This window comes from Equus caballus, chromosome 4 (genome assembly GCF_041296265.1).
Source record: "Equus caballus isolate H_3958 breed thoroughbred chromosome 4, TB-T2T, whole genome shotgun sequence".
In the NCBI taxonomy this organism is placed as follows: domain Eukaryota; kingdom Metazoa; phylum Chordata; class Mammalia; order Perissodactyla; family Equidae; genus Equus; species Equus caballus.
The window spans coordinates 35986705-36011686 of record NC_091687.1 but is presented as its reverse complement, the minus strand read 5'-3'; the positions used below and the strand labels follow the sequence as shown (position 1 = coordinate 36011686).

The 24982-nt window shown below is 38.3% G+C and overlaps 1 protein-coding gene and 1 pseudogene across 1 annotated transcript in view; both read left to right on the top strand.

The window, feature by feature from the left end:
* The window catches only part of ABCB1 (ATP binding cassette subfamily B member 1), a 197270-nt gene that overhangs the window by 132773 nt on the left and 39515 nt on the right, over window positions 1–24982 (top strand). Inside the window, exons 6-10 of the mRNA XM_014739171.3 lie at window positions 1192–1240; window positions 3533–3724; window positions 4155–4326; window positions 16105–16229; window positions 23214–23385. Coding sequence (XP_014594657.2) covers window positions 1192–1240; window positions 3533–3724; window positions 4155–4326; window positions 16105–16229; window positions 23214–23385 — 710 coding nt within the window. The remainder of the gene's footprint in view (window positions 1–1191; window positions 1241–3532; window positions 3725–4154; window positions 4327–16104; window positions 16230–23213; window positions 23386–24982) is intronic.
* Window positions 10471–13164, top strand: LOC138923889 (CUB domain-containing protein 1 pseudogene; annotated as a pseudogene).

The following is a 24982-nucleotide window of genomic DNA, read 5'->3' as shown; positions in this document are numbered from 1 at the left end:
GGAAATTTGGCCACTCAATGTGGGCTGTGATTCTATTTTTTAAATAAGCCTTATGTATATTTGTGTATGTGTATACATGCATACAGTAAAGAAAATCTGAAAAAATGCATGCCAAAACATTGAACGGCGGTCATTGTGTGTGTGTGTGTTGAGAGGGGGAGTGTTAAGATTTTAATGTACCCATCCAAAAATGTCATCATTTGCTATTACTGAATGATGAGCTCACTGGTGTTTATTACATTATTGTTTATATTTTATATTTCTAAATAAAAATAAAAACTGGAGAAATGCAGTGTTAGATTTTAAATACTAGGTGCTTTAGTGTCAAGTATGCACTGATGTTTATTTATCAGGACAGAGACCCTAGAAAAGGTTTTTCTCTATGTCATCTTGGAGTGATAGTTCAGAAAATATTTTAATTCAAGGATGCTGATATTCCTACTGACAGACTGCTTCTTAATAAGTGTGAGTTTCTTCTTGCAAATAAGCTTCATTAAATTGAGTGTGTATGTGGTTGCATGTGGCCAGTGGTGAAGGATTTGAATGGATGCCATAATGCTTACACACAATTAAAACTGAATGAGGGGGGCCGGCAGCACCACGGTTAAGTGCGCACATTGTGCTTCGGTGGCCTGGGGTTTGCCAGTTCAGATCCTGGGTGCGGACATGGCACGTCTTGGCAAGCCATGCTGTGGTAGGCGTTCCACATATAAAGTAGAGGAAGATGGGCATGGATGTTAGCCCAGGGCCAGTCTTCCTCAGCAAAAAAGAGGAGGATTGGCAGCAGATGTTAGCTCAGGGCTAATCTTAGTCAAAAAAAAGAAAAAAAAAAAAGAATGAGGGGCCAGCCTGGTGGCATAGTGGTTAAGTTCACGTGCTCTGCTTCGGAGGCCCCAGGGTACGTGGGTTCGGATCCTAGGTGTGGACCTACACACCACTCATCAAGCTGTGCTCTGGCGGCATCCCACGTAGACGATAGAGGAAGATTGGCACAGATGTTAGCTCATGGCCAATCTTCCTCACCAAAATAAATAAATAAATAAATAAATAAATAATTTAAAAAACCCTGAATCAGTTTGGCCTATTTTTGTGTAAATGTTAAGTGACACAAGTTTGATTCATTTTTATATGCTTATTTTTAATGGAGAACAAAGAGACCTAATGGTATGTGTTTGTTTTGTGGTAATCTAGGTAACGGCAGCCCTACACCTTTCGAGAAGCTGGAGGAGGAAATGACCAAGTAATTAGACATTTTCCTTACTATTGTTCAACTCTTCTGTGTTAATCCAATTGTAGCAGTGTTTAAAATTTTGCATTATTATAATAAAGATTCAAAGTTTTGAGGAGAACAATACCATTGTTAGTTTTCCAAGAGGATATAATGTAGAATTCTTTTGCTTTTTAAGAAAAGAATTTGCTGCATGTGATGTGCTAAAGTTAAGGTTACGACTAGATTAGACTTACGTGTGCATTGGAAAGATAGAATATCACGTACAGGGAATTAGAGGAGTTCCAAGTGACCTTTTAAAATGTAGTTAAATTAAAAATCACATTATTTGCAATGGCTTTTTAATTATTAGTTTGCTTCCTGGATGTTTTCAGTCACGATGTAATAATGAGATCAGTCAATAGGATTTTTTTTTAAACACAGCATGTAGTCCTAAACAATGAAACAAACACCTCAGAATAAATATAGAAATTCTATAACCTTAACTCACCTTGTGGAAGCTTTTGTTAATGATTTACATATCTTGAAGTTTGCTCCCCAGAATAGCTTATAAAAGATGTTCAAAGATATGAGTTGGTGAATCAGAAGATAATGATTCCACCGTATCCTGTAAATGATCTGGTAGATTTGAAGACAATGGAGACACTTGATCGTATTTTGAAAGATGAGAAGCAAGTACCTACAAATATTCCTGTGGAAAGGCTTTTTTTTTTTTAATATTAAGGAAAATAAAACAGAATGTCTTGTGATCATCTTATAAATGCTTAAATATAAATATATTTTGTTGGAATGAACATTGACTGATCGTTTAAAAAACATTCACTGGGGCCGGCTCCGTGGCCGAGTGGTTAAGTTCGCGCACTCCGCTGCGGTGGCCCAGGGTTCGGATCCTGGGCACGGACATGGCACCGCTCGTCAGGCCACGTTGAGGTGGCGTCCCACATCCCACAACTAGAAGGACCTGGAACTAAGATATACGGCTGTGTACAGGGCGGGTTTGGGGAGATAAAGCAGGAAAAAAAAAAAAAAGATAGGCAACAGTTGTTAGCCCAGGTGCCAATCTTTGAAAAACAAAGTAAAAAACATTCACTGATTCTCAAAGCATGAATTCTCCTTGTTAAATGGGGTTTCTTTTTAGCTATCTGTTTATATATCATTAACACTTGGATAATGATTAATTACTGAGCTATCTATTAACTAAAATTTAGTATTCTAATTACATCTTCCCTGATAAATACATTGTAAATTACAGGGTCTAGCTCAGGGAAGAATGTTCACCAAGATTCTTGCTGAGTTGAACACTGAGTTGTGAACAGTAACATGAGCAATTTTCTGGTTATTACATAGCTGTTTTTATAGCTTCTGTATGGTTTGTACAAACATTTTTATTTGAAAATGACAAGTAGTAAATTTTAAAAAAGAGAATATTGATATATTTTATTTTAGAATGTTTGTCTTTAACTTAAAAATTAATTACTTAGTAAAACTCAAGAGATGTTTGCTTTCTTAAATGTGAAGACTCAAAGTGAGGAAACAAATTCAACATTTCTAGGTGATCAAGGGTCTGGTTTTAGAAGATTTTAGTTTTTTATTGTTAGAGTTTAAACTGGAAGGACCACTCTTTGATTCACTAAGCGTTTTAGGGTAACTGATGATGGCCAGTTGGGCAGACGATATGAAAATACCTTTTATTTTCAATTGTCTCTTGGCATCCAGGTTCTACCAGATTAATAGCCCACTAGGCCAGAGAACCATTCCTATCTCTTGGTTCCACTTTCTGGCAAGTTCTGTCACTTCTTTCCATTCCCCAATGTGCAGAAACCACCCCAAAGACTCATCAGTTGATACTGAGATATTCCGGGTAGACAAGACTACAGTCGTAGGTTTCACCTGACACTGATACTTCAAGGTGTCACACAAGTCTTTCACGATAACCGGTGTTCTCTGGGTGCTTACTATGTGCCAGGCACTGACCCAAGTGTATTACATGCACTACTGCGTTATGATTCTTTTCTCCATTTCAGCAATTAAAAAGCTGAGGCTTAAGAAGGTTAAGTAGCTTGCCCAAGATTACCCAGCAGATAAGAGCTGGGATTTGAGCTGAAACAGAAACCACACTCTTAACCATTCTACACTATATGGCGCAGACATAGCTGGATGCTGACGATCACCTCTGCTTGTTACAACTCGTTCTTATTTGTTAAGCATGGCAAGATAGCTAGATAACTCAAAAGTAAGAATCTGTGGTCTGTTTGGGAAAGAGGCATTGATTAGAGTATGTGCAGTAATCTTGTTGTTTTTCAGGTATGCCTATTATTACAGTGGAATTGGTGCTGGTGTCCTTGTTGCTGCTTACATTCAGGTTTCATTCTGGTGCCTGGCGGCTGGAAGACAAATATACAAAATTAGAAAACAATTTTTTCATGCTATAATGCAACAGGAGATAGGCTGGTTTGACATGCATGATGTTGGGGAGCTTAACACACGGCTCACAGAGTAAGTACCTAGTTGTATATTTAACTCAGATGTGGTTCTAATTCTTATTAAAATGAAAGAGATGTCATCAGCTCTATTAGGACATGTTAGTGCATCACAGAGACGTAATTGTGAGACTAAATTCCTTCTGAGCAGCAACCATGTCTTATGCATCTTTTTATTCCTAGTACTCTAGCAGGGTGTGAGGGGACCTGCATGACTAGCCCTGAATGAGGGATTGGACTTGCCAGACTCAAGAAATCCTCTGAGAGTGTGCTGTTGAAGTAGAGCAACAACGTGATACTTTCGGGGGATATTTCCCAGCAAGAGCCTTAGATGTTAACTAATTTACCCCAGACAAAAACAAACAAACCAAAAACAACTGGATTCAGGAGAAATGTTCTGTGTTTGCAATTCTGATATTTATTTCTAACGCTATCTGTTCTTTTAGTGATGTCTCCAAAATTAATGAAGGAATTGGTGACAAAATTGGAATGTTCTTTCAGTCGATGGCAACGTTTTTCACCGGTTTTATAGTAGGATTTACACGTGGTTGGAAGCTAACCCTTGTGATTTTGGCCATCAGTCCTGTTCTTGGACTGTCAGCTGGCATCTGGGCAAAGGTAGGTAGAACCTGCGAATCCAGATTTTAAACTGTCTCCACCCCCACCTCCACACAGTGGAAGGCTGTTTCTACCAAATGATGACCCTGACTCTATATTTGATCCTTAGTTTTAAATCTTCTGTTCAACATCAGTGGGAATAAGCAGATGCAACCTCACTGATTCCTGCTCCGGGTGGGATTCCATGCTGTCCTGGGCCATGTGGTTATTTGGGGAAGAGATGAGAAAGACAGAAGTAGCTCTCATTTCTCCCCTTCATATAAAAGTTATGGTTTCCTCTTAAACAGTTTTGTTCTCTAGTAGAGAATTCCATATTCACACAGTAAATAGAGATTCAAGTTCAGTGAACAACACATGTGACCCGTTCAGTTAACAAACGTTATTGGTTTTAAAGTTTTTGGTTTTGAAGATTTTGTTTAATTTGTAAATTGATTTTGTAGTTTTGTCAGTGTTGTAAATGTTTTTATGTTTATACATATTTAAATCCACTAGTAGAAAAAAATTTGAAAAAATACTTTCCAGTCCCACATGCATGTAAATCCTAAGTGTGCAATTCTCTCTCCCAATCACAAAGGCAAGGCAATACAGATGGCCCTCCCCACCTGTGCAAGATGCTCTTAAAAAACTTATTTTCCTTTTTAAGGCTGGGCATGGTGTTCATTTTAAACTGATTTGATGTAAGAGTGGGTTGTGGTGGATAGATCAGTATATAATTTCTGTTGGGTTCAGCGCAACACACTAGAGAATTAGAGAACTTAGAGATCACATTAGACTTTCATGTGAGCAAGGATGTAAAATAATGGAGGGCCAACAAAAGCCAAGACTAACACAAAATAAATCAGGATATAAGTACTAAGAAGTTTTAGATCTTTTACTCCATAGGATGGGTATTGTTTTGCTGTTGCAAACAATAAGTACCGTTTACTGAGCATCTAGTATGTCAGACAAATACATATGTTTTCTGAAGTATAGCTATTATCTCATTTTACAGAGGAAGAAACTGAAGTTCTGTGGATTCTGTTAATTTGTTGCTCAGAGTAGCACAGGGTTTCAATGGTGTTCTTGGTGGTAAAATTGCATCTCTGTATCAGTCAGCTGAAATATTTGGCAAAAGCTTTGTGTGTTAATTGATTTTTCTATTTACTAGAATATTAAGCAAGTTAGGTGGCAAACTCTTCATATCAGTATTTCCTTAAAAACTGTTTAAAATGTACTGACGTTCATTCTAGTTAAGTTAGGAAAACAGACAGTAAGTTAATCTTTTAATAATTAATTATGCATTGCTTCAGATACTGTTTATTTAATAAAAGGAGCCCTACGCTTATTGCTGGAGACCTAAGTTTTAATCCTCACTCTACCATAAATATTTGGTCTGATTTCAAACAAATTTCTTAAATTCTCTGGTTGTCAGCCATATAAAAAAGGAATCTGGCCTTGTCTGGGAAGTTTCTTTGTCTCTGTGACCTGAGGCTCTCCTCCCCAACCCTGAGACACTGGGGCAAGAAGGCAGAACAGTCACAGCAAGCCACCTGGTCCAGGAAGCCTCTTTAGACATGTGGGCTGGTAGCTCTCTTTTCTCTCTCAGAGACACTATGGTGGATAGAGAGCAGAGGTAGGGGAAACCACCACACCCTGTCCCCGTCAAAGAATACGTGGTGGTCTGACCTTAAGAAACCACTTCCACTCTCTCAGGTAGCAGAAGCAGGGGCTAGTAGGTGCCCCAGCAGCTCCAAATAAACCACACCGACAAAAATGATACCACCCAGTCTCTGAATATAAAACCACTGCTGGATCCACAGCTCAGGAAAGTAGGCCAAGAATTGCATGCTAAACCCTAGCAAGGTAACTGCTTGCTAAAACAAAAGATTTAAATAGGATCCAGAGTCTCCTAACATAACAGACAAAATGTTCAGGATACAATAAAAAGTCACTTGTCATACCAAGAACCAAGAAAATCACAACGTGAATGAGAAGAAAATAATTAACTGATACCAACACTCAGATAAATCAGATGTAAGAATTATTTGACATGGATTTTGATACAGCCATCATAAAAATGCTTCACTAATCATTTACAGCTTCTCTAGAAACAAAAGAAAAACTAGAAAATATCAGTCATGAAATAGAATGTATAAAAAATGGATAAAATGAAACTAGAGAACCAAAAGATAAAACAGCAGAAATAAAAGTCATGATGGATGGGCTCAGTTTCGTTGAGTGGAGATGATAGGATAGAATCAGTGAAGCTGGAGACAGCACAACAGAATTCACCCCCTCTGAAACAGAAAAAATGGAAAGAGCCTCAGAGACCTGTGGGACAATAACAAAAGATCCAACATTTGTTACTACTGAAGTCCCAAAAGAAGAGGAGAAAGACAGTGGGGCTGAAGGAGTATTGGAAAAAACAATGGCTGAAAACTTCGAATATTTGTTGAAAGACAAAACTTCAGATCCGAGAAGCTGAGCTAACCCCAAAAAGGATAAACCCAAAGAAATCCATGCCAAAGCACATCGTAATTAAACCATTGGAAACTTCAAGACAAAGAAAAAAATCTTGAAGTCAGCTAGAGAGAAACCCATTAACTATAGGGAAACACCAACTTGAATGGCAACAGATTTCTCATCTGAAACCATAAAGGCCAAGAGGAAGTGGCATAATACTTTTTGAGTGCTCAAAGGAAAGAATTGTGTATACTGTATCTGGTAAAACTTGTTCAGGAGTGATGGGGAAATAAAAACATTCTCAGATGAATGAAAACTAAAAGAATTTTCCACTAGCACACCTGCTGTCAAAGACTGGCTAAGTGAAGTTTTTCAAACAGAAGGGAAATGATAAAAGGAATATTGGGGGATCAGGAAGGAAAAAGGAACAGCAGAAAGAGCAGAAATGGGGCATATCCTTTTCTCCAGGAGACTTCTAAATTATATTTGATGATTGAGCCAAAGTGGTAACCAAGTGGTAAAATTTGGATACCAGTGGACTTTTATAAGTCACATATGAATATTATAGAGCAACTATTATGAAACCCAAGCAAAAGATATATTCAGAAACACTATAAATAAATCAAGATTGAATCTTAAAACTTGATCAAGTAACACAAGAAGGCAAGAAAAGAGAAGTAGAGGAAACAAATAGAAAACAAATAATAAAATGGGAGACTTAACTGTTAACATACCATTAATTACTTTAAATGCAAACAGTTTAAATATACCAATTAAAAGAGAAATTGGCAGAGTGGATTTAAAAAAGTGACCCAACTATATGCTCATTACAAGAAACGTACTTCAAATTCAACAACATAGGTAGAGTGGAAATGATAGGATGGAAAAAGATATACCATGCAAACAATGAGAAAAAGAGAGTGGCTATATTAATACCTGATAATATAGACTTCAGAACAAAGAAAATTACTGTTACAAAAGAGGAACATTACATAATGATAAAAGGATCAGTCCACCAGGTTCACATAATGATCCTAAACGTGTATGCACCAGATAACGTAGCCTCAAAACATGTGGAGTAAAACTAAGAGAGTTGAAAGGGAGAAATAGAAAAATCACCATTATAGTTGGAGACTTCAACACCCCACTCTCAGTGCTTCTAGAACTACTAGACAAAAAGCAGCTAGAATATAGAAGATCTGACCAACACAATCAACAATCGGATCTTATTGGGATTTATAAAACACTCTGCCCAACAAAAGCAGGATGCGCATTTAAACATTCACCAGTATAGATCATATCCTGGGTTGTAAAACAAACCTCAACAAATTTAAAAGAATTGAAGCCATAAAGTGTGTTTTCTCTGACTACAGTGGCATCACCCTAGAAACGAATAACAGAACAACAATGAGAAAATCTCTGAACATGTGGGAATTAAGCAATACATTTGTAAATAATCCATCAATCATAAAGGATGTTTCAAAGGAAAAAGTACATATAACTAAATGAAAACAAAAACATCAAAATATTTGGGATGTAGCTAAAAAAGTGCTGAGGAAAATTTATAGCATTAAATGTCTACCTTAGAAATGAGGAAAGGTCTCAAATCAGTAATATAAGTTCCTACCTCAAGAAACTAGAAAAAGAAGAGCAAAATAAAAAAAACCAAAGCAAGCAGAAGAAGGAAATAATAAAGATAAGAGCAGAAATCAATGAAATTGAAAATAGGAAAATAATGAGAATATCAATAAAACAGAGAACCAGTTCTTCAAAAAAATCAATAAAAAGTAGACACAATCACAATATCAATAATGAAATAAAGGATATCACATACTTGATAAATGCAAACTACCAAAACCCAACTACAATTAAATAGACAATCTGAATAACCCTATAATCATTAAAGAAATTTATTTTGTAATTTCAAAGCTCTTGAGAAAGAATTCTCCAGATCTAGATGATTTTACTGGAAAATTCTACCAGACATTTAAAGAAGAATTAACACCAATTTTATACAATCTCTCACAGAAGAAAGAACACTTTCTTTTCTTTCCCCCAGAAGAGGGAACACTTTCCAGTTCATTCGATGAGGTCAGTACAGTCATGCACCACACAATGACGTTTCATCATCAACAGACCGCATACACCACGGTTGTCCCTAAAGATTAGCACCATACAGCCTAGTTGTATAGCAGGCTGTATAACACCTAGGCTGTGTAAATACACTCTATGATGTTTTCACAATGACAAAATTGCCTAATAATGCATTTCTCAGAACATGTCCCTGTTGTAAAGCAACAGATGACTATATTACCCTGATACTAAAACCTGACAAAGGAAATACAAAAAAAGTAAACTGCAGACTAATACCTTTCATGTGCTGAGAACAAAAATTCCTCAATAACATATTAGCAAACCAAATCCAGCCATATATCAAAAGAATAATATACCACGGCCAAGTGGGATTTGTCTCAGCTATGCAAAGCTGGTTCAACATTTGAAAATCAATCAGTATAATCTACCATATCAATAACCTAAAGAAGAAAAACCATATGATCATATCAGTTGACACAAAAAAAATTTGACAGTATCCAACACCCATTGATGATAAAAAAAACTCTCAGCAAGTCAAGAATAGAGGGATATTACCTCAACTTGATAAAATCATCTGTTGAACCTTAGCTAATATCATGCTTAATAGTAAAAGATTGAATACTTTTCCCCTAAGGTTGGGAATAAGGAAGGCAAGGAAGTCTGCTCTCACCACTCTTCGATAAAGTACTAGAACTTCTAGCCACAGCAATAAGGCGAGAACAAGAAATAAAAAGGGATATAGATTAGAAAGGAAGAAATAAAACTGTATCTACTTATAGATTGCATTTTTTCTGTGTATAAAATTCCAAGGAATCTACAAGCAATCTCCTAGAACTAATAATTGAGTTTGGAAAGGTCACAGGATACCAGATCAATTACATTTCTACATATCTACATACTAACAAATGAACATGCATAAACCAAAGTTTAAATATTAAATTACAATTAATAATATTCACAATTGCTCCAAATAAAATGAAATACTTAGGTATACACTTTGCAAAACATATGTAGGATCTATATGGTGAAAATTATTAAATGCTGATGAAAGAAATCAAGGCTAAATAAATGGATAGACATGGTGTGTTCATGGATTAGAAGACTCAACATGGTAAAGATGTCAATTCTTTCCAAACTGATCTGGAGGTTTAAGGCATTTCCTATAAAAAATTTTAGTAAGGTTTTTTGTAAACGTAACTAAGCTTATTCTAAAATTTATATGGAAAGACACAGGCCCTGGAATAGCTAAAATAATCTTGACAAAGAAGGATAAAGTGAGAGGAATGTCCACCTGATACAAAGCTTAGTATATAGCTATAGTATATTGGTGGAGGAATAGACACATAGATTAATGAAACGATAGAGAACACAGAAATAGACTTACACAAATATGCCCAGCTGATTTTTGACAAAGGTATAAACGCAATTCAATAGAGGAAGAGTAACTTTTTCAACAAATAGTCCTGGAGCAATTAGATATAAACAGGCAAATAAAAAACAAAGAGGATCAAAGATAGCAAGTAAGCACATGAAAACTTGTTCAGCATCATTAGCCATCAGTGAAAAGCATATTAAACTACAATGAGATATCACTATACATCTATCGGAATGACTGAAATAGAAAATAGTGAAACACCAAAAGCTGACAAGATGCAGAGAAACCGGATCGCTCATAGCTGGCTGTTGGGAATGGAAAATGGTACAGCCACTCTGGAAAACAGTTTTGTAGTTGCTTTTAAAGCTAAGCATACAATTACCATACAATCCAGCAGTTGTACTCCTGGGCATTTATCTGAGAGAGGAGAAAATTATGTTCACATAAAGCCTGTATTCAAATGTTTATAGAGCTTTATTTGTAATAGCCCCAAACTGAAACAACTCCAGATATCCTTCAACAGGTGAATGGTCAAACAAACTGTGGTACATCCATACAAGGAATACTACCCAGTGATAAAAAGGAAAGAACTATCTATGCTCACAGCACCCTGGGTGAATCTCCAGAGATTCTGTGTGAAAAAAGTCAATCCTAAAAGGTTACATACTGTATGATTCCATTTCTATAATATTCTTGAAATGACGAAATTACAGACATGAGAACAGGTTAGAGGTTTTCAGGGCTTAATGGTGGGGAGGAAAGAGAGGCAAAGGGTGGGGAAAGAAGTGGTTGTGGCTATGAAAGGTAGCACCGAGGAATCTTCGTGATGGAATTGTTCTGGATCAAGACTGTAGTCACGTGAATCTACATAGGTGATAGCATTGCTTAGAACTAAACACACACACACACACGAGTGCATGTAAAACTGGTAAATCTGAATCTCATTGATGGATTAAAGTTAAATGTGATGTCCTCGTTTGGCTATTGTTCAGCAGTTTTCAGGATGTGACTATTGGGGAAGGCTAGATGAAGGGCACATGGACTCTCACTGTATTGTTTCTTACGACTGCACGTGAGTCTACAATTATTTAAAATAACAAGTTGAAAAACGTAAAGCGTGTATAAATTATCTCAAAACAAAACAAAAACCTGCATTGAGAAATGGGACAAAGATGAAGGTCAAAATATCTGTAGTGATCAAGAATATTGCTTCTGTATATATTAGTTTGAACAATAAAAAATAGCCTCTATTAGAGAGCTTTTAACTTACAGAAGTAATAATTTCATATGTCTCAAATCAATACAGTTAGGCTTTCTTAAGAAATTAGCAGACAGACGCAGCAGCTGAGGCCGTGAGAGGCAAAGCAGCCTGCCGGAGGCCACCCCACTAGGAAGTGGCAGAGCCGGAACATGAGCAGAGATCTCCCCAACTCCACTCCCTGCTCTAACCACTACACAGAACGGCCTCCCCACAGATGGGGCCACTGGGAGGAAAAAATCTGCGCCCTGCCCACATGACACTTAGCATCTAAGGCTGCACGGACCACCGGTACTGCCACAAGAAGTCTTACCCACTCCGGGTGCCCAGCAACATCCTCCAGCTGCCTGTGCAGCTGCACAGCTTCTCCTGGAAGCTGCTGGTGCCCAAGGACAGTCTCAGCCTGGCACGGGTGCCAGTCCAGAAGCTGCAGCAGCACTCACACAAGAGGGCCTGCAACACCAGCTTCAGCTACTTCGTGGCCAGTGCTGTTCCCGGCCAGGACCTTTACTTCTGCTCTAGAGGCTCCATTGAGCAGATCCAGGTGAAGCAGGACATCTCGGTGACTCTCCACACCTTTGCTCCCAGCTTCCAACAGGATGTCTCCAGACAGGGCCTGACTGTGTCCTTTAGACCGTACTTCACAGAGGAAGCTGTTTTCACGGTGACCCTGGACATGAAAAGCAAGGTCTATCTGAGGACCCCTAACTGGGACTGGGGCCTGCTGTCCCTCGCCTCGGTGTCCTGGAACATCAGTGTGCCCAGAGACCAGGTGGCCTGCCTGACCTTCTTAAAAGAGTGGACTGACCTGGTCTGCCAGACAGGGCATGCATTCATGATCATCCAGGAGCAGCGGATGTGGGCTGAGGAGATCTTTAGCCTGGAGGAGGTGCTCCCCAAGCCAAGATTCCACCATCATGGTTTCTGGGTCAACATCTCCAATTGCAGCCCTGTGAGCAGCAAGCAGCTGGACATGCTCTTCTGGGTGTCACTTTCCCTGAGGACAATGGACGTGACTGTTGTCATCATTGCATTGGTGGGAGGTGGTGCCTTACTGATGTTTGCCCTCAGACTCATCATTTGCCTTGTGAAAAAGAAGAGGAAAAAGGAGATAAACAAGGGCCCGGCCGTAGGTATCTACAATGGCAATGTCAATACCTAGACGCTGATGCAGCCAAAAAAGTTTCAGAAGAGGTGAAAGGACAATGACTCCCATGTGTATGCAGTCGTCGATGACACTGTGGTATATGGGCATCTGCTGCAGGATTCCAACAGGTCCTTTCTCCAGCCAGAGGTGGACACCTACCAGCCCTTCCAGGGCCCCATGGGGGACTGCCCTCCCTCCCCAACCCCCGTATGCTCCAGGGCCCCGACTGTAAAGTTGATCATAGATGAACCACCCCCTGACATTCCTCCTGAGTCTGAGAGCAAACCATGCATCTTCTCCCACCCCAACATAGAGAATGTAAGCAACGGGAACACAGACATTCCCTTGCTGGATGCCCACAAGCCAGTGGAGCCGGGGGAATAACTTGGGCCCATCCCAAAGACTTTGCATGAAGCAGGGCACTGAGACACCCTTTAGGGTCTTCAACCAGAAGTCCTAAAGAAGGAGAATTATATGGAAGGACTAGCAGAAGGTTTTCCTGGATGCAACCAACTTCTGATTTCCAAGTGGACTCACTTCGATGACGAGACGTTGAAGATGGTGAACTCTGATCTGCATACAATCATCACAGTTCATGTCCTTCTAAACTCAGGTTGAGCTGTGACTGTGACCCAGCCCGTAATGAGAGGGGAGAGGTGTGAGTCATCCAGGACAGGGTTGCAATGAGCCCTGGATTCGGATTTGGATTTAGAACTCTTCAGGTCGACAATTCCAACCCTTAGGAGGCCACCGAGGTCCCTTCTCTCACTGGCGTCCCCTGGATGAAAATGACAATGTGTCTTTTTTTATTATTATTATTTATTTGTGGTCCTGTGTATTTAAGCAAGCGAATGTATAACTAGCTATACAGCTTGTTCACCTGACCTAGTGACAACTTGTGCCAATGGTGTGGATGGCTGGGTTTGACTTCTACTGGTGACCACTAGCTACCCATGTGCTTGTCTGCTGGGATGTGGGAATAATTTGCCATCTGTCTGCCCAGAAAAGAGCATGTGTGTTTGAGCAGTGTTGGAAAAAAAAAAAAGAAATTAGCAGCCTTTGGAAGAAGAGATGAGTTAGTGGTACAATGTATAGTTTGTGTGGGTAATTGTAATAATGGAAGCATCACCATTCTATTATTTTTTATCAGAGGAACCCGTAGAAGGATATGACTTTACGTATGCCTGAGAATAGTTTGGAGGCTTTTTTTTTTTTTAACAGACATGATCTGTTAAAAAACAAAACAAAACCCTTAATGAAGGTTCTACCATAATCTTGCCTAAGCATCTGCTTATAATTATGGAAGGTCATAGAAGGGAAACAGAGCCAGGTTTATTGAATTAATAGGTACTTGATATATTAATAAATTAAAATAGCATATTTGAAACTCCTAATTCATAAATATTTCTGGTAGTCTTCCTGTAGTTGGCTGCCCCTGGTGTGGGTGATTGTTTTCAAGAGGAGCAGAGACGAACAGCTGAAGTATATTGAACAGGCCTCTTATCTTATGCAGACCTGTTTGTTGAGGGATGGCAGTGACCACACTGCCTCAGACCCAGCGCTGTGAATGATTCTGGCAAGTGTGGTGGGGCAGCCCTAGGAAGGTTGCTTTGAGAAGTCAGGAAAGTCTAAGGCACCATGGGTTATTGCTTTGGGTACCGAAGAAGATGAGTGCATGCAGCACAATGTCTGCACACAGAACATAGTTACTAAGTGTTCATTTGCCTTCACCGACCCATTCTCACATCTATCATAGCTCCTTTTACTTTCACACGCAGCAAAGGAAGAAATGCACTGTTAAAACAAGTTTGAACTTTATATGGCAGGAAGGAATAGACTGATACTACTTATAGAGATAGTCCACAAATGCCTGTAAATTATTTATTGAAAGTGTAATACTATTTAATCAGAATTTTATTATGGATTGCATGGGTGTATAATTTTTAGTTAGATAGTTGATTTCTTAGGCATCCTGGGTACAAATAGTAACCTTAGTTCTTGCCCTGCCAGTTGATCCAATTTTCGTAATAGGGCCCTCTGGGACCCTAGTTCACATGTCAGTGGCTGGTTTCAGAGAGAGAGCGAGAGCCAGAGTGAGAGTGAGGGAGTCACTCGACTGGCTGTTAATTCAGACTTTGAAGCCATATGGACTCAGCCTTGAATCTTGGATGTTTCACTTAATAGCAAATTGCTTAACCTCTTCATCCTTCCATTTCCTCATATATAAAATGAGGGAAATAATACCTACTTTACTATCCAACTGAGAAGAATAAATAAGATCCTGTGTATCTAAAGTACCCAGTAGTGTTTCTTCCACAGAATAAATGCTCAGAAATCAAACAGAAGGATCAAAGAGCATCCATAAAACAAAGACCTCCCTGGTGGCTGAAAGTATTGCTTTGCTTAGGAGCCACCAGCAAAGAGAACTCTCTGCTTCCCCTGGCATGTAAAACCTTCTTAAAGTCCTGTCAGAGCACAGTGCTTGGTCCCCGGCGTTCTTCTGGCCTCCCACCATGACACTACTGAACCAGAGTACCATTAGCAATTGTTGTGTTGAGCACACACCATATTTTCCTTGATAGAAGGCCTTTTTTTCTATTTTTGTTTATGGTTATAATGTACACCGCCTTTTCTGAAATTTAAGATCTCCTGGAAGTCCCAATTTTATTCATTTAGATGAGGATCCATGAGGTATGTCATGAGAAAATAGAACTTTTTTTTTTAAAGATTGGCACCTGAGCTAATATCTGTTGCCAATCTTCTTTTCTTCTTCTTCTTCTCCCCATGGCCCCCCAGTAAGTAGTTGTATATTCTAGTTGTGGGTCCTTCTGGCTGTGCTATGTGGGACGCCGCCTCAGCATGGCTTGATGAGCAGTACCATGTCTGCATCCAGGATCCAAACCAGTGAAACCCTGGGCCATCAAAGTGGAGCGCACGAACTCAGCCACTCCACCACAGGGCCAGTCCCAGAGAAAATAAAACTTTTAATTTTTTATCTACCATCTCAGTCCAAAAAGAATTTGAAGTGGCTTACAGAATTTTTTTTTTTTTTTTGAGGAAGATTAGCCCTGAGCTAACTACTGCCAGTCCTCCTCTTTTTGCTGAGGAAGCCTGGCCCCGAGCTAACATTGTGCCCATCTTCCTCTACTTTATATGTGGGATGCCTACCACAGCATGGCGTGCCAACCAGTGCCATGTCCACACCCGGGATCCTAACCGGCGAACCCCGGGCCGCCGAGAAGCGGCACATGCAAACTTAACCGCTGCGCCACTGAGCCGGCCCCCAGAATTGATATATATACTAAAAAATACAACATCATGACCAAAGACAAGTAAAAGATTTTCTTCTATACATATATGAACATACAAAAAGCATTTGTGTGTATATTTATTTTATTTTACAAAAGATACAATTAACTTGTTAAACAGTTTTAAATGATCTGCAATTGCATTTTTAAACAGATACTCTCTTCATTTACTGATAAAGAACTCTTGGCATATGCAAAAGCTGGAGCTGTAGCTGAAGAGGTCTTAGCAGCAATTAGAACCGTGATTGCATTTGGAGGACAGAAGAAAGAACTGGAAAGGTTTGACTCTCTTTTTTTAAGTTGATAGAAATCTTAAATTCTGTCATCGTATATGCTCTCCAGTTTGACAGTGTTGATTATAAGGGTATTCTCCAGTATATATGTTTCCTCAAATAGCTTCATGGATATATACTACAGCATAGCTAATATTCTGGAAAAGTTGTAATTCTAGCTGTACTCTTCTTATATCTGCGAGGTAGGTAGTGACATAGAATGGTTTCCCAAGGCTGAAACATATTTTATATCCCTGATGATAATTTTTTTCCCCATCAAGTTAATTCTTGATTCTCTAAGATTGAATGAGTATTTTGTGTAAGATCTATGGCGACATTTAATCATTTTAATTGGGTGGTTATACATTGTTTGGTAAAGCCATAAATAAGAACAAGGGATTTTTATAAGTGAGAATAATGGTTCCCTCTGAGTCGGATGAGGAGTTGGTAATAAGCATGTGACACGTGGCAGGGGTTTCTGCGGTTCTGGCAGTGTTCTAACCTCAGTTGTGCTTATATGGGTGGTCTCTGTATAACTATTCTTTAGACTGTATATTTGTGTGTGGAGTACACTTTTGTTGATATGATATATTTCATGCCCACAAAGATGTCCTCTGGGAATAATTTGTGATGGCTAGGTACCTACCATAGTTTAAAGGAAAGCAATATCTATGTTCTGTCTCAATTTGTGCTAAGGTTTTGCTTTTGCCTTAAAATGTGTCTAACCAATAAAATGGGAAGTCTGCTTAATGACCAGGGGAACATCCAGTCAAATCCCTACAGCCCTCCTCTCTTGGAGCTTGCATTCTAGCAGGGAGAGGGGAAGGGTACTGACAACCATAAATAAATAAAAGATGTAATATACCAGCTGAGGTCAACATTATTTGGGGAAATGAAATACTCTATTAGGGTCATAGAGCATACTAATTAGAGAGGTTATTCAGAAAAGTCCTTTCTGAATGGTTGATGATTGAGTAGACACAGAATGAAGTTTTGAACTTAGAATTCTTTTCCAGTTTTCCTCAATGGAAAGGTGGATCAGAAAAAGAATATGTCCACCAGTATAGGGAGACAGAGAAAGCTTATCTGCTCCTGCCTATTTTCTGAGCTGGGGGAGCTCATCTCTCTGTAGAAATCAAAATCTCAGGCCTCATCCTCAGGTGTAGTTAGAGTCTAAATTTATAATCCCCTGTGGACTAGGGAGCTATCTCTCCCCCAAGCTGAGGATTTCACATTAAAAATGAATCCTAGCGCAGTAATACCACTAGTGTGTCTGGTAGAAGAAATGAAAAATTGCTGAGAATTAATGAACTAAGGATCCCAATTAAGAAGTTAGAAAAAGAACAATGGAATAAAGGAAGTATAAGAGGAATTATTGAAGATAAGAGCAAAGATAAATTTAATTGAAAATAAAGACGAAAAAGCAGAAGGTTGACAAATCCATAAACTAATTCTTTGAAAAGACTAATAAATAACCACGTATTTTGCAAGTTTAGTCAGAAACGAAAGAAGAATGAATAAGGAAAAATTGTTACAGATAAAAATCTGTTTAAGAAAATTATAGTTTTATGCCAACAAATGTTTAAAACCTTGATGAAATAGACAATAATCCTAGAAAAATATAGGTTAAAACTTTCACTTAAGAAGAGGAAAACTTGAGTAGACCTGTAATCATTAAAGGAACTGAGTCCACAGTTAAAAATCTCCATCCCCTGACCTTACGTTACACGTACACACATAAACGAGGGAAAACCACCAGGTCCAGATAATTTTACAGACACGTTCTACCAAAACTAGAAGAAAGAGATAACCCCATCTTACACAAATTGTTTCAGAGAATGAAAAAGAATGTATAGAAAATTGTGAGTTCATTTTATGAGGCTAGCATAACTTTTATAGCACAACCAGACATGTAAATGAGAAAGGAAAATTATAGGACAGTGTCACCTAAAATACTTGCAGAAAGTCTAGATAAATTATTAGCCAAACAAAGCCATGTGAAAAATATCAGAATTAAAAGTAAATCCTGAACATGTTGGCTTTATCTCATGAATGCAAAGAAAGTTTAACGTTAGGAAATCTATTAATATAATTAACCACATTAACAGATTAAAAGAAAGAAACATTTTTTTGATGGATAGGGAAGAAGCGTTAATTACATATGCTTCATGACAAAAACTCTTAAAACTAGCAATAAGAAATCACTTTCTTAACCTAATAAAGAGTATATACCAGATTCCACAGGAAATTTCATACTCAGTGGTGAAATGTTAAAAGCATTCCTTTTTACAATAATGAATGAGACAAGTCTGTCTGCTAGCATCACTTCTATTTAGGATTGTACTGGTACTTGATCATAAGATGAAGGAAACAAGAGTAAGAATATAAAAGAAAAAAAAAGCTTTCAGAGTTGGAAAACAAGAAGCAAAACTGTTATTATTTGCAGATGATGTGATTGTCTACATAGAAATTCCGATAGACTGCAGACTAACAACATACAGTAAGATCTCTGGGTAACCTGACCACGATTCAGAAAAAATTGCGTTCCTGTGAACCAGCAGTGAACAATTAGAAAACATGTAGTATCTCTTCAGTTCTAAGATGCACATTTCCCCCTCAGAATGCACCATCTCTGAAATTGAGAAAAATCTTACAATCAGTGTCATCTTAGAATCGCTGTGGGTCTGGATTGAAGTCGAGTTCTTCCAGGCACGATTTGTGGTTGCTTCTGCCATTCACTGTGGGCGCTACCGACCCGAGGCCACTTTACCTTAAGTTCCTTGTCTAGGCGTTTTTAAAGCACACGGGTAGTGCAGGTTCTTACTTCAGACCTGCATGAGGACTGCCTTGTGGTTCAAAATGTCAGAGGAGGTGGTTTTTTCACCTCAACTTTTGACAAGGTTGAGATAAGCAAGTTTTCCTGCTGTCATTTTCCATGTGGCACATGCTTCTTCTACTGAGGCTGTAGTCCCAGCTGTATATGGAGTATCCTATTAAATTGCCTTCTCAATGCTACCTAAAATAATTGTACTTCTTACAATTAATGACATCCTAAATTTGAGGAATATGAAAATATTTTTAAAAGATATTATTAGCAACAAAAAACTATAATGATGTATGGGATATAACCTGGGTGAGGGAATAAAGGACATAATGGGAGTCAAGTCCAATATTCAGAACTTTGATAAATCTGATCCTTTTCGTGCACTGAAAGTTTAAAGGAATTGAGATTATCTTTTTAGATAATCTCAATGACTTAATTAATTAGGTAAAGAAAGATTTTTTTTCCCCAGAGAAGATGGTGATCAATTTTTTATTATAAGAATAAGCAAATGGGGGGCTGGCCTGGTGGTGCAGTGGTTAAGTTCACACTTTCCGCTTTGGCAGCCTGAGTTTGCCAGTTTGGATCCTGGGTGCGAACCAATGCACTGCTTATCAAGCCATGCTGTGGTAGGCATCCCACATATAAAGTAGAGGAAGATGGGCATTGATGTTAGCTCAGGACCAGTCTTCCTCAGCAAAAAGAGGAGGATTGGCAGCAGATGTTAGCTCAGGGCTAATCTTCCTCAAAAAATTAAAAAGTTAAAAATAAAATAAGAAAATGAGTTTACATGGCTGTAGTCAAAGATTGATTTTATGTGTGGAATCATTTCTTCAGAAAATACTGGTTACTGGAATATATCTTTGAAAGGATGTGCTCCCCCCGAGAACTGGAAATTAGATTTGCCTGGAGATCGAGAGTAGACCTAAGACTACAACCTGATGACCTAAGATTCTTTCTAGCTTGGCTGTTTCTTGAAAGTTCATTCATTCAACGAATTTAGGCAGCATCTACCACATGCCAAGCACCACGCTAGGCTCTGGGTTTTCAATAGTGAATTGGAAATAGAGGATATCTGCTCTCCTGTGAGCCTCAGTCAAAATAGTAAGGTGGAAAAAAGGGAAGGAAGGAAGGGAGGAAAGGAGGAAGGCAGACAAGAAAGAAATCATCACAGAAATGAATTAAGTTACAGATTTTTTAAATGTGCTATGAAAGAATTAAAGAGTGCGCTGATGAGGGTGAGGAGGGCAAATTTTCTTGAAATATGTTGTTCAGGGAAGCATCTTTGAGGTTTCTTCTAGGCTGAGATTTGAGGGGTAAGAAAAAGCCTGCTGTGGTAGGGGCAGGGATAGAAGAGTCTTCCAAATTTCCTGAGTGACAAAGACTTTACTATGTTCTACGACCCATCCTAAGGCTGTGTGACTGGAGCTCAGTTAAGTGAGGGGAGACGGGTGAAGAAAGGCTGTTGAAGGTGGGTGGAGGCCAGAACGTGAGGATTTGCAGGCCGTGGTGAGGAGTTAAGATTTTATTCCAAGGGTACAGGGAAGCAGTTGAGGGTCCTAAACAAGGGAATGACTATCCACATTATGTTTTAAGGTAATTTCTCTGTCTGTAATTGTCTGGTGAATGGATGAGAGCAGTCAAAGATTGGAAGCAGGGAGGACATTGGAAAGGCTGTTGTAATGGTGCAGGTGGCAGGGCTTATGGTGGCCTGATGTAGACCTCAGGCAGGAGAGGGGTGACAAGTACATAGATATGGGATGTTTTGGAAGTAGAATTGATAATACTTAGACTAAATATAATCCTTCAGTTTTCTTTTCAGTTCTTCCTCTTCCCTTCTCTGCTTCCACATTGTAACTAAGGTCTTAGTCTTTCTCTTCAAATTAGCAGGTGCAGGAGGAAGCTGGCTGTGTTGGGATGGAAATTTTACCAGAAGTTAAAATAAATTTAATTCGATAGTATGGAATAGCTTTATTCGCCTGATTTAAGAAAATTTTTTCTCTCTTGTGTTTTGCAGATGTTTACCTATTAGTATTGATTTCTGTTTGCTTAACTAAAATTATTCCTTGCACTTGTAAGTGGCTGTTTACATCACTGATAAATATTTTCATAATATTTAAGAATAATCATCTTTTCTAAATATCAGTGTCTTGTTTTGCAACTTTAGGCCGCTTTAGGAACTCCTGCTTTAATTACCGTTTTCATACTAGTGCTTTTAATGAATGGATGATTTTAGTATCTGGTTTTGTATTGTGACATTTTTATTGAAATGCTAATCCAAAAGCTTGTGTAAAAGGAGTCTTATTTATGTCTCCTCCCTCCTTACCCCCTTCTTGTCTTCATTTATCTTTTCTGGTATCTAAGTGATTTTCTTCCTTACTGTTGCTTTTTCCTGTGCAAATGTTTCTTCTGGCTGCATGGGACAACAACATTTCAGTGAAATGATTTCTACATTAGTCTCGGTAAGCAAGAACTGAAATAAAGGAGATAACGGTGTGAGTCAAAAGCATGAAAGTTCTTTAAATGTAATCGTGTATAATTTATGTCTAGTAGTAACTTTCATCTCAGATCAACCCATAAAGTAGGAGATATGTATATATATCAACCATTGGAACAGATTTCTCAAAAGTAATGTTTTTGTTCAAAGATTATAACTAGCAAGTTGGGGGACATTTTTGTGGGGAAAAACTCTAATATGTTACTATTTTATCACAATAAAGCTCTGTTTAAATGTGGCCTTTAGGGGACACAGTGGTCATGTCAATTGCATTTGGCTTGCTTTTGTAACTGGTAAAGTAGCTGGTTAAAAAAGCCGGTGTTCTAACTTCTGCAGGGAGTTGTGCTCAAGAGGATAAAGACACATTTAGGGCTCGATTATCGTCTGTCCTATTTCTCTCATAATTTTACCTTGATTCTATATTTGCAAAGATCCTTCTTTTTCTTTGAATCTGGGCCCCATTAGCTTATCTCCACATATCTCTTCCTAAGCAGAAGAGTCTTCAATGTTCCTTTCAAATGAAGGTAATGTTAGAGACACCATCTCCTTTAACTTTAACATTAGAAATTAACTGCTATCCCAGGGTTTAAAAAGTACTTGAGTTATCATTTAGGAGTCAGCTTGAATTCCTTAGAGCTGAAGAGAGAAAATCTGTCTTTGGTCTCCGGCATTGTTTTTAGGTTTTGCTTCCTTCCTTGCTTTTGTCCTCTTTTGTATATTTTTGTATTTACTAGAAGAAGTATTAATGGGTGTTCTCCAAGTTTGGCTAATATAATGCCGACCTTTGTGTTGTGAAGAGGTTACGTGGTTATAGATGTGCTGAGATCTTGATTTGCCCAGCCCATGAGGCAGCCAGAGGGCCTTGCGTGGCCCAAGTTCCTTCCTCCAGCAGTGAGCAGCCATGACATGACCAATGTTAGGAAGCATGGATGAAGGGAAAGGGATGTAGGCAATGTATAGAAAGGCTAAGCAAGGGGACTTGAGTATGTAATGATGGAATCATACACATTTGTAAGCCAAATACTTTGTGCAAGTCAGTGATTTTAAAAATAAACTTTTTTGGAACTAAGATAAACTATGCAGTTTATTTAAATGTAAAAAGTATAACATAGCAGTTCAAAGCTCTCAAAATGTTCTCACACGTGTATCCTCACAGTTGGTCCTTCCGGCAGTCTCAGAGGGACGCAGGATGGAGAGCAAACTATCTCCAAAGTTTCCTTAATGTTCAGAGATTTAATGCGCTTACTCATGTTGAGCACTTTGTAGCATTATACTTCATTTTATTAATAAGTTTAAAAGGCATGCAGATTTTAAAGGGAAAACACAAGTGTTTTCACAGCATCTAATTTTGTCTTATCTATGAAGCAATGCAAGTTCTGGAAGTTTGCTAAATATGACTTCACTTATTTCACTATTGCTAAGGCCATTGAAGGAGCTTTTAGAAGACTCCTTTCCAAATTTCTTATTCTCTTGTAAGCCTCAGTTTCCTCTTCTGCAAAAAGGGATTAAAATAGTACTAACATCATAGGGTCAATATATGGACAAAAGGAGAAAATACATGTAAAATGCCTACCACAGGGCTGGGCACTTTCTAAGTACTCAATAACCATCAGGGTATATGGACTTATTTCATAAGATTTATGAGTATATGTGATAATTTTTATTTCTCCCAGGTACAACAAAAATTTAGAAGAAGCTAAAAGAATTGGGATAAAGAAAGCTATTACAGCCAACATTTCTATGGGTGCTGCTTTCCTGTTGATCTATGCCTCATATGCTCTGGCATTCTGGTATGGGACCTCCTTGGTCCTCTCAGGAGAATATTCTATTGGACAAGTACTCACTGTAAGTGTTGCTATATTAAGAACTGAATCATTATTTAAAATTCTAGTGAAATTGAGTGGTGTTGGCTTGACTGTAGGAGAATATATTTTGAAGAACTATTGAACAATACAAAGAGACATGCACTACTAGGTTAAAAAGCGGAAAGGAAATTAGATGGCTTCGACATCTAGTTTTCTCCTTTTTGCAGATCCCTTGCACAGTTTATCCTGTAGCCTAAATAATATTGACATCACCAATCTCTATTGCATCAACTTTGATTTGTTGAGATTATTTCCTTGTTCCAGACTCTATGCTAAGCACTTTACTTGTATTTTCTGATTTACTATTCACAACAACAAATGGCAAAATACCAGTTTAACTTCTTTTCAAATTCTTTTGAGTGACAGCTAATCCACCTCATAAATTTATGGAAGTATAAATTGTTACTTTCCTAAAAGAATATTCCATTTAGAGGTTCTGTGCCTTTCAGACCTCTATCTCAGCACATAAGTCTTACCATTTGATGCTATCTTCTTTTATTTAAAGACAATGAAATAATTCACAAACGCAGCTCAATTCCTGTCTTGATCTAATAAAGTGCATGCTGTTGGAAGAGTCACTCACTTCCTTTTTCATAGGCCAAGCACAAGCATATTGAGTTAACCACAGACTATATTTTGTTGAGTCCCTTAAAACAGTTCCCTTTCTCAGGAACTAGATTTGTAATGTGTATATAATAATTGCATCTCTTGAGTTTTCCATTTGTTGCCTCCTCCAAAATGTATGAGGCTGTTTAGTTAAGAATGACTTTTACCAAAAAGCTCTTATTAGGATAGTGATGCTGTGGGTGCCCTAGGTTGTGATAAGAGGTGTATTCTGCTTAATTATAATGTGGATGAGCAGTTTCAAATCCAGTATTCACTGGACCCAGACCTGCCTCACAAACTGCAAGCATCCAGAATAGTGAGTAAGAGCTCAAGATTTGATATCAAGCCGGCTTGGTTCAGATTCCAGCTGTGCCACTTAGTCACTGTATGATTTGGGGTGGACACCTAGATTTCTCAAGCCTCCGTTACTTCTTCTGCCAAATGGAAATGACAGGGATAACGTGCCGTAACTGTTAGTGTTGTTGTAAGGACTAATTGAGAAAATTATTTGATTTAGAAAGAAATGAATAGTGGCATTAGTTCTGTTTAATCCTGAAGAGGAAAAAAGTCAAGTCTTTACCAATAAGACACTGATTTGGGCAAAATGAAAAAACAAAACCTGTTTATCACACTCCAAAGAGAACATAGTCTGGTAGAGGGAAAAAAGACTTAACCTAATAAAGAATAACGCCTTAGGTGTGTGTGCTTTATAGTTTGCAAAATAGTTTCATATATACTGTTTCATTGGTTACAACAATTCTAAGGTTGCAGGTTAGGGAAAACAGAATCTTGCCTGGTTTTGCAAATGAAGAAATGGAAACCCAGAGACCCTAGGAGAATTGCCTGAAGACATATAACCAATTAGTGCCTAATCAGATTTGGACCTGGCTCTTCTGCTTCTCCTAGTGTTTGTTGCTGCTGCTGATCTAAACCAAAATTCTTAGCAGTAAATAAATATAAACCTGTTCTAT